General features: G+C 37.6%; 1 protein-coding gene across 1 annotated transcript in view; it reads right to left on the reverse strand.

Moving 5' to 3' along the window:
• Window positions 9,691-11,072, reverse strand: part of LOC109836290 (cyclin-dependent kinase inhibitor 4-like) — a 2,850-nt gene continuing 1,468 nt past the window's right edge. Inside the window, exons 3-4 of the mRNA XM_020404150.1 lie at window positions 10,249-10,452; window positions 9,691-10,150 (exon numbers count right to left, since the gene is read on the reverse strand). Of these exons, the coding sequence (XP_020259739.1) occupies window positions 10,084-10,150; window positions 10,249-10,452 (271 nt within the window). The 3' untranslated portion in view covers window positions 9,691-10,083. The remainder of the gene's footprint in view (window positions 10,151-10,248; window positions 10,453-11,072) is intronic.

The raw sequence follows: 11,072 nt of genomic DNA on the forward strand, positions 1-11,072 counted from the left end.
CCACATGATTGATCATTTTTCATGACAACAACACCCCCATCTAGTCTCTCAAATGATGAAAACCAATCTCGCCTAGGAGACACATGATAAGTAATGCCAGAATTAAGCATCCAATCTGATGCATCTAAGTGGTTCATCTCCAGAGTAATCAATAGAGAAAAGCTCGAATCATCGGAATCACCGCATTTCGCAATATTCACCTCATTGGCCTTCGGGCCCTTCTTCTTGCTATTCTCCTTCTCCTTGATCTTTCAACAGTCTCTCTTCTAATATCCCTGCTCCTTACATAATGCACATTGGTTCTTTTCTAGCTGGTGACGATCTCTTGACTTTGACCTTCCTCTATTACCACCTTTTGGATATGGGCTTCTACCTCTCGTTGACAAGGCCTCTCCTGAAGTACTAGCGCGGGAAGTCTCTTTGTCCTTCCTCCTCAAATCATAGTTTATCAAAGCATTAGTAACTTCACTATAGCTAATAGAAGACCTCTCATTCAACAAAGTGAGCACGAATGTATCATACTCCTCATTCGGTAATGAGCCCAACAAAATAATTGTCTTGTACTCATCCGATATCTTCTCATCAACATTCGTCAAGTCCGACAACAACTTAGTGTAGTTGTTCACATGAGCCGCTAGTGAGGTGTCTCGGGACATCTTAAATCTGAATAATCTTCGCAGTAAGTGCAAACGGTTCTCAACACTCTTCGTAAGGTGCTTATTGTTAAGAATTTGCCACATCTTCATTGCAGACGTCACCCCAATCACATCATACTTCAATTCCTGTTCCAAACAGGATTTGATCACTCCACAAGCGTTCCTATTCATCTTTTCCCATATCGCCTCTTCATATTTTAGTGGTCTCTCGTGGACCATGATTGTCTCCTCTAAATTCTAAGCATTGAACACATCTTGAACGTCGCTCATCCATAAACCAAAGTTGATCTTACCGTCATACTTTACCACACTAATTTTGGTGTTCTGAAAACTAACTTGGATTGTGCTCGTCATCTTGTTGCTTTCACCAACTTCTTCACCTATACTCGCAAACTCTAAATTGCAAAGAAAGATTCAAACTTTGAAAGGAATAAGAAATTACCCAAATGAACCCTAGATTAGATTCCAAATAGAACTCCTAACCGCACGAGGAAAGCGAGATCTCCAACGACAACTTTAAATCATATCTTCACCAAAACCTAGAACTACATGAATCAAGCTTCCACGACGAATCTTCCTCCACCTAAGGCCAAAACCCTAGATCTGAAATCTAAGCTCTGATACCAATTGTCGCGCGCCTATGCGAAAGCGTGCTCGCATACCGAATGAATTTGTGATCACGGGAGAAGAGAACTAACCTCACACGAGCATAATCCAAAACTAAAATCAAGGAGAGTACAGATCAATCACAAACACAGAGATATACGTGGTTCGACAATTTGCCTACGTCCACGGGGAGAGGATGTGGAGATTCCACTAAATCAAGGAGAGTACAAAGGGTTACAATCTCACAAAACTCACAAACTAACCCTGAACCAAAGCTCTCAACTTGCTCACAATATCTCCCTCTCACAATGCTCAAAAGTCCTCTAATCTAATCTCTGATTACAACTCTCCTCTTTTTTATTAATCCTAATCTCTTCTAAGACGTTCCATATATATAGAAAATCTAAAACCAAAACAGACTAGGAATTCTAAAACAAAAAACAAAACAAATTAGGAATCCTAATAACCTGTTACCAAAACAGATTAAGAATCATGTTAACAAAATAGATTAGGAATCCTAATAACCTATTATCAAAAGAGATTAGGAACCTGCTATCCAACATTGCTGATTTTAGGAGTGTCTAAAGGAGAGTTTGAGTCATTCAATCAAACGAGAAATAAGTTTGTTCGCATATACTTTGAGGCATTTACGTGTTTGATTTGTTTTTTAGCTGTTTTTATCGTATGTTCAATTTCGCGCTTTTATAAATGTAGCAAGTCCGTCAAGTGCAACCAAAAAATATTCTATCCATAGATATTAGCAATCTAGTTTGGCGAACGAACCGGTAATAGCCCAGCTTGGGAATCGGACGGCCGCGCGACCGGAATTATAGTCTGCAGAAGCGTCCCCAGCGACAGACCGGGCGCAAGTCCTATGGAAAGGGGGCACCAGATGTGGGGGATAGGGAGGTCAAATTGTGTTTTCTAGATTCAAATGCTTTTATTAGCTTCAGATTATGTTTTTGTGCTCCTTTTGATGTCTACTGTTTAGGTTCACATTCTAACAGCCAGTATTTCTATGGTCTGAATCTGATAGTACTTATTTGGCTCAAGACCAAAATTGATCGCATTCACTGTTTCTTTTACATCCTGGCTTAATGAGTAGGGGTGGTAATTTATGACCTGACCCATCAACCTGACCCGATCCGACCCGTTTATATTGGGTATGGGTCGAATTATATGGGTCGGATCATAAACGGGTCAACTCGAACTGACTCGTTTATTTGATGGGTAAATTAGGTTAACCCGCCTGACCCATTTAACAACCCGTATAACCCATAAACATCCCGTATAACACTGACCCGCCTCTTCTCTCATAAACGAAGAAGCCCTTAAGTTGTATTACAAGTTGTATAACAACGACGGTGGGGCCAAGGGGATCCGCGGCGGCGACTGCGGGGATGCGGCAGCGGAGGACCACACGTGAAGCGGCGGAGGCGGAGCGATCGTACTCGGCGGGCGCGAGGCGGCGGAAGCAACATGCTGAGGTTGTACACCCGACGACGGGGGCGAGTTCAGTAATGAATAATCCTGGTCAAGAGATTGACGCATGACAGCTTTGGCCTGTTTGCCTTTGTAATTTTTTTTTTTCCCATCAGCAGTTTAAACTCCATTATTTGGTTTTGTATCCTTTAAACTAGAGTTTTTATTATATGCGATGGCACAGGGCCGGCCCTACCCTTAGGCCAACTAAGGCAGTTGCCTTGGGCTCGTTTTGGGTAGGGCCCCCCATCCCACATCCAATACTATAGTTTAAACCCTAGGCCCAGCAAAAACCTCAATCCGAATTATTTTCTCCCATTCCATTCTACCGCGCTCCTCTCTCAGTTCTCTTTGTCTCCCCAGCCCAAAACGCTCTCTCCAGGTCTCCCCAACGCCAATCCAAGCTGAGCAAGCAGCAAGTTCGCCGCACTGTTTCCACTGCCAGCCGCCGGTGACGCTGCTCCGCCTCCGCTCTCCAGCAGCCCAACGGGTAAACGCCCAGGTGGCCAGGCCCACGGCGGTGCGCCCGGCTCCGTTCGCCTCCGCTCGCCTTTGCTCCGATCCGACTTCCCACCGCCAAATCAGGCAGGCTCCGGCGCTCCGCCAGTCCGCCTCTGCTCCGATCATCATCCAGCATCCCACCGCACCGCGACGCCCCGCCTCCGTCGGACCAGCCACCTCCGCCGGCGCAGCTCCGCCCCGCCAGCCGTGAGCCTCCACCCCACGCCGCATATCTCGCGGGCAGCGGGCTCACCGGCCACCGCCTTCGAATCTGGGTTCAATCTTTCTAACTAAAATCTATTTAATTTTCTTTATCATTTATTCATATTAATTTTATGCTTAATTAGTTAATTAGAAATAGAAATACTGTAGATATACATTGAAATCTTTTTACTTAGTATTTTATATTTTTAAAGCATGCCTAATAGAAAATATGAAAGTGGTTGTCAAAAATTGAAGAAAAGAAAAAGAGTTGAAAAATTAATTCGATCTCAACAAGGAGCTCTTGATAAATTTGTTTTTAGTAATAAAGATAATATTACATCAACTTCAACAGAAGAAGAAATAATAGATGATTCTTTACTTGAGAATGAATTAGAAGAATATGTTGAGAATTTAGAACAAAATAATGATATTAATGATAATAATATTCAAGAAGAAAAAGCTAATACTCCTAATGGTAATGAAGAATATAAAGAAAATTCACATGAGGGCCAAGAAAAAATTTTAGAGATGAATGAGATATCAAATTCAAATATTTATGATCCTGGACAATGGAAATGTATTGATCAAAATTTTATAGATCTAATAGTTGAAAAAGGTCCAATTAAATATGAAGAAATAGATTTTCCCAAAGATGAAAATAATAGACACTTTTCTACATCATATTACATACAAAAATTGTCAAATGGAGAAAAACATGAAAGAAGGTGGTTAGTTTACTCAAAAGATTTAGATAGAGTTTATTGTTTTTGTTGCAAATTATTTAGTTTAAAATCTAGTACAAGTCAGTTAGTTAACGAAGGTACTAGAGATTGGAAAAATCTTGGATATAAAATTAAAAGTCATGAAACAAGTCATGAACATATCACTAATATGTGTAAGTGGGTGGATTTAGAAATAAGATTACAAAAAAATAAGACAATAGATAAAAACATTCAAGAACAAATTAATAAAGAAAAAGAACACTGGAAAAAAGTTTTGCTAAGACTTATTGCTATAGTAAAACATCTATCAAAAAATAATCTTGCATTTCGAGGAACAAAAGAAAAGATATATGAAAAAAATAATGGAAACTTTTTAAGCTTAGTTGAAATGATAGCGGAATTTGATCCCATAATGCAAGAACATGTTAAACATATTCAAAAAGGTGAAATTCAAAATCATTATCTTAGTCATAAAATGCAAAATGAACTAATAGAGTTGCTAGCTTCTGAAATTAAACAAATGATCATTAAAAAAAATAAAAGAAGCAAAATATTTTTTAGTTATCCTTGATTGTACTCCAGATACAAGTCATCAAGAACAAATGTCTCTTATTTTAAGATGTGTTGATACTTTAACAAGTCCAATAAAGATTGAAGAATACTTTTTAGAGTTTTTAAAAGTAGATGATACTTCGGGAAAAGGCCTTTTTGATGAACTTTTAAATATTTTGGAAAAATATGAACTTGATGTTAAAGAAATAAGAGGGCAAGGTTATGATAATGGATCTAATATGAAAGGAAAACACAATGGAGTACAAAAGAGGCTATTAGATATAAATCCTAGAGCATTCTACACACCATGTGGTTGTCATAATTTAAATTTAGTCTTATGTGATATAGCTAATTCATGTCCTAGAGCTATTTCTTTTTTGGAGTGTTGCAACGTATATACTCATTGTTTGCTTCCTCTACTAAACGATGAAAAATTTTAGAGGATAATGGATGCAAGTTATCTGTTAAATCTTTATCTCAAACTAGATGGGAAAGTCGGATAGAAAGTGTTGAAGCAATAAAATTTCAAGCTCCAAATATAAGAGATGCTTTGATTCAATTAGCAGAAATTAGTGAAGATCTAAAGATAAAAAGTGAAGCTAATTGCTTAGCAACTTATGAGATTAAAAATTTTGAATTCTTGTTAGCTATGAATATTTGGTATGACATATTGTTTGCTGTTAATTCAGTTAGTAAAATCTTACAATCTAAAGATATGCATATTGATATTGCTATAGATCAATTAAAGGGTCTTATTGTATATTTAGAAAATTATAGACAAAATGGTTTTATGTCTGCTTTGAATTCAACTAAAGAACTTGCTAATGAAATGAACATACAACCTATACTTCGTGAAAAACGTAAAATTCATAGAAAAAAAACAATTTGATGAAAATATTAGTAATGAAACAATATTTAACGCTGAAGAATCTTTTCGTATTGAATATTTCTTATACATAGTTGATAAATCGCTTGGCTCAATTGAAAGTAGGTTTGAACAATTTAAAACATATGAAATTTTTTTTGGTTTTTTTGTTTGATTTGAAAAAGTTAAAAGCTTTAGATGATATTGAATTGAAAGATTAATGTCTTAATCTCGAAAATGCACTAAAACATGATGAACATTTAGATATTAATGGACTTGATTTGTTTTCAGAATTGAGAGTGCTTAGGGAAATTTTAAAAGTAGAGATTAATATATAGTTCAATTGAAGTGTTGAACTATATAAAACGTTTAGATTCTTTTCCAAATACTTGTATTGCTTATCGTGTATTATTGACTATACCCGTAACAGTTGCTTCCGCTGAAAGAAGTTTTTCAAAATTAAAATTATTAAAATCTTATTTAAGATCGACCATGTTACAAGATAGATTAAATGGTTTAGCAATATTATCTATCGAAAATAATATGTTAGAAAATATTGAATATAAAACTTTAATTAGTAATTTTGCAGCTCAAAAGGTAAGAAGAATGAGATAAAATCTATTATGAGTTGTACCAGTTAGGCATCATCTAATATTTCGCCTTAGGCCCCAAAATTCCTAGATACGGCCCTGACGGTGCACGGGTTTGTTAGATGATTCATGAAGAAAAATGGCATAGCATTGAAATCGCTCGAGTCTTTTACATTCCTTTTCCATCTACGTTTTAGATATTCCATACACATTATACTTTCGGTACGTTCAATATATTTAGCAAGGTTTTTTTTCCTAGAAACAACATTATTAATTATACGAAACCATCTTTCATTTTTAATTTATACATAAACCACCTTTAGAGTTGGTTTTTGTTGCAATCAACCACATCCCAGTCAAATTCTTCACCTAAAACCCAAAATTACCCTTTAAAAACTCTTATTCCAATGTACACGGCTCTTTTTTTTTAAGTATTTGGGTCTTGTTAGGAGACAACTCACGTAACTTGAACTTGAATTTTTTTTAAAGCTTATTTTTGGTTTCTTGTTCAAAATTTGGCTAGGAGGTGGTTGCTTGTAACAAAAACCAACTTTAAAGATGGTCTATGTATAAATTAAAAATAAAAGATGGTTTCCGTATAATTACCCTATTATTAAGGAGATTTCTATAAGGGGGAAAACCCCCTATGCAGTATGGATCTTGTAATGTTTATTCTCTTGTGCGCTGAATACCCTTTTCCACATCGCAAGCACGATATTTTCAAGCAAATATCCTTGTGCTACTGGATTCACAGGTAATATATTTTCTCCATTAGATTATTACTAAATTATTACTAACGCATTTACAAGAATTGAGTACAATTGCTATTTACAATGTTTTCCATGTTTGCTGTGCGCTCTATAACCTGTGTACTGTATTTTTTTGTTCTCCTGTTGGTACTCTATAACCTGTGTTTTGAATGGTTCTTTCATTTAGGAAAGTGATTGGATCTTCCTAAAATGCTAACATCGAATATTGCGGTAGTTACCTACCATGATCATAGAGTTTACGGAAATAAGTAATTTTTGTCGCTATCTAGAATTGCTCCAAATAAATACAGGCAAGATTTTACCAATGGTGCTATGCGGATGTAATCTTTCTAGGGGGTGTTTGTTTCACAAAAAATTTGGCATTTAGTATGGATTACAAGTTTTGGGATCAAAAAGTGAGTTTTTTTTTTGTATTTTGGGATTCCATATATGGTGTTTGTTTTAAGAAACTTTATAGAATATTGAATCTCAAAAGTACAAAAAGCGTCCAATTTTAGAATTTGTCAAATCCTTTCAATTGGAGAGGATTTTGACAAATCTCATAAATGGGTCTGCTTACCTCTCAAATTCATCCCAAGTTGAGATGGAATTTGTTGGTAAGCTGTACAGCCATTTTTTAGCTTTATCCTTAAGAGCAAATGGAATAAATCTAAGCTTAACCGCATCTTCATTTAATTCTCTTATTTTAATCATAATACACACTTCCTCAAATTCCGAAATAAAAATATATGCGTCTTCTGTTTCATTACCAAGGAATTTGGGAAGCATGTTTATGTATTGCGGTCTAAGCTCAAAACTTATTCCATTTGTTTCAGGAAGCCTAATGCATGAGGGGATTGCATTCCTAATGGGATAGCACATATCATGAAGAACGGGTGGATTAGGATGCTCCATTTCTATGATGCTCCATTTTCTCGGCAACGGCATAAACATGTACCAAAAAGGTTGCAAGTGTTCCATTTCTATGATGCTCCATTTCTGACAAATCCCAATTTTGTCTTTTTTTGGGAGGTCACCTCCACCAATATAGCATATTCATCATATTACAAAATTTTGGCATTTGGTAATGCTACAATTTGAGCTTGAAACAAACAAAATATTACAAATTATAATATTCAAAATCCTAAAATATTAATGAAACAAACAACATTTTAGAAAATCCTAACTTATAACAAAGCATTTGTGGATTTCAAATCTCACGGTAAAATCCATATCCTAAAATTATAAGATTTGAAACAAACACCCCCTTACTAGATTTCAGTGGAAAAATAACAGGCTGGGATTAGAAATTTGCGTAGTTATTCCAAGGGGACCAGTAGGGCTGAGCATGGTTCGGTTCAAACCGAAAAAACCGACCGAACCGACCCGAACCGACCCGAAAAAAGCGGTTTTAAGAGTAAGGCGGTTTGGGTCGGGTTGACAACTTTTCAAACCGAACCGACCCGAACCGACCGAATATATTTCCAAAACTTTCAAACTCGTTCGCGTTTACCCGACCCGCCCCAAACCCTCAACCCTAACTTCATTTCCTCTCATTCCCAAATCCCAACCGCCGCTACTCATTCCCAATTTCCCATTTCACTCGGCCTCAATCCCTCTCTCTTGCTCTCTCTCTTCTTCCAAGACCCCTTACTCTCCCCTCCTCTTCCCGAAATGCCCCTCTCCCTCTCCCCCTCCCGTAAGCGTGACATCCCCATCGATGACGAGCGATAGGAGTTCTTAGCCATGGCTCAAATGATTTGCATTTGGGCGCATATGAAAACAAATATATACAAATTATCCCTTGGGACAAGCAATATTTATGCCTATGATTGTTATACTTGATGAAAGTTAGAACCGAACAAACCGAACCGAACCGTACCGAACCGATTTGCAACGGTTCGGTTCGGTTTTGAATTATAGGTGGTTCGGTTCGGTTGTTCAAATTTTGGTAAAAACCGACCCGAACCGAACCGTGCTCACCCCTAGGGACCAGCTGACACAGGGGAACTCGAAACTCTCACTGAAGCTGCAGGAAGTACAGACAAAATCTTGGTATTTTATCGAATTCGCTGCCAAACTGAGGAGCTGCCTTTTGAGTTCGTAAATTGTTATGCTGGCAAATTCTTTATATATCATATACAAATTAAAATTGGAAGCTAATCCTTTACACATGATCTGCCAATTTTTAGGTCTCAGGGTGCTCCCCTGAGCTTTGCTCTAACTTCTGCTTAATGATTTGTTTTTCTTTCCTAGGCCGCGTTTGGTTGCATAATAACAAGGCTGAAAACCTGACAAAAGCTTAGCCAGGCTTTCAGCCTTTCCCTTTTGCAACCAAACGGGCCCTAGTGGAAAACTTCTGATGCATGGTTTGCCAGGTTATCAAGTGGGATTCTTGTCATATGGCGATGATGTACACGTTCCAGGTCACCGGGAATTAAAAAAAAAAAGACAAATTATCGTATTTCTACACATCCTGATGAACACCAGAGCCTTTATCAGCTAAATTAGAACAAAACATGCAGCTCTGTAAAAAAAGAAAAAAGAAAAAAGTGAACACACTGGAAAGCAGTGGATAAGATCCATAAAATCACACAGCGAGGCACCAATCGTAAGCTTCGGCTAAAAAAGCAAAACCATACCAACCCTGTAAAAAGTTGCCGACACAACAAATTGGATGAGCACTGGCGGAAAAGAGAGGCTCAGACGCTACAAAAGTTCATGGCCCACATAAACCCAAATTGAATTGGAAGTCGAAAGCTCTGAAGTTGAACAGGGGCTACATTTATTGAACGGACGCGGTTCGGTTAGACCAGAAAGAGATATAGACAAGCTGCGTAAAATCAGGTCCAACCCTGATCAGAATACATCCATAATACATCAACTACTCGTACATAATGGTACCCCCCCTAAACTAGAATTACATCACCAAAAATTGACGAACAAGTTAATAATTGACCCCTATCTACCCATCTAAACCCCCCCTAAAATGATCTGTTAGAGATTACACTGAATTTTTATGGGTTAATACTACTATTCTTCTTCGCTTCTAGGTGTAACTCATCAGTTCATTGTGTGGTTACAGATCATACTACGCTACATACATTGCCATCAGTCTTTCCCCTCCTTCGAAAAGCTCGGGCAAAGATCATCATATTACTCCACTTTCACCCACTCATATCGCCCAGGGAGGGGGCAGTCGTTCACAGGATCAAAGTTGTACCTGAATCAAATAATGACACAAAGATCAGGGTAAACTTGTTGAAATCAAAGTAATGGAGAACAGTTGAGAGAGAAGTTTGGGGGGGAAATTTTTTTTACTTGTCGGTGAATATTCTTTGTTGGAGTCTCTCAGCACAAGCGAAGAACTCCTCCATCTCATATGAGGTTGGGATGTTACGGTTCACCGCGTTCTGAATTCCCCGGCGACTGTTGTTAGAATTGGATCTTCTGGTGGTCGACCCAGGGGTTGCTATTGTTTCTGAATCCCTTATAAGACTACAAGGTGTGGTCTCCCTGACGTTTCTGCAAACAAGTTGTGCACAATATTTAGCTCACAGTAGAGAGGGGGTGGAAGCAATAATTTTACAGTCACAAAAACAGGTGTTGACAAACATGAGATAGATCAGGAAATGACGTGATTGTTCAGTAAATAGTACATACAAGAAATAACCCATCAGTAAAAGCTGCTTTTTTCTTTAACCTTATTATTATAGGGAACTAGTGCATGCATGTATTAACAAAAAGAGAGCCTCAAAAGCACTATAGCAAAAATAGTCACATGACTAAACTAGTAAATTTTGAAAACGCCTCAAACAAGGACACTGGAAACTTTAAATCACAGGAGACAAATTTGCGTAGATGAGCGAAAACAAGGTGACACAAAAACAAGAGTCGGAGTGATAGCACAGCACAACACAGCTAGCAATGTCAGGAATCTGAAGGTTACAATCAATGAAGCTGAGACAAGGTAAGATTTTTCTTTTGATCATGCTGCAACAAAAGATGGAGACAAGAATGTAAATGGTCCGCCATGGCTTCATTAATGAGCATAACAACAAGCTAAGATATATTATTTGAACGAAAAATTGGAACTTTTCAATAAAGAGATTTTACCTTCATGCCTCTAAAGGTGCAAACAACTG

The sequence above is a fragment of the Asparagus officinalis genome, chromosome 4, assembly GCF_001876935.1.
Source record: "Asparagus officinalis chromosome 4, Aspof.V1, whole genome shotgun sequence".
NCBI classification, from domain to species: domain Eukaryota; kingdom Viridiplantae; phylum Streptophyta; class Magnoliopsida; order Asparagales; family Asparagaceae; genus Asparagus; species Asparagus officinalis.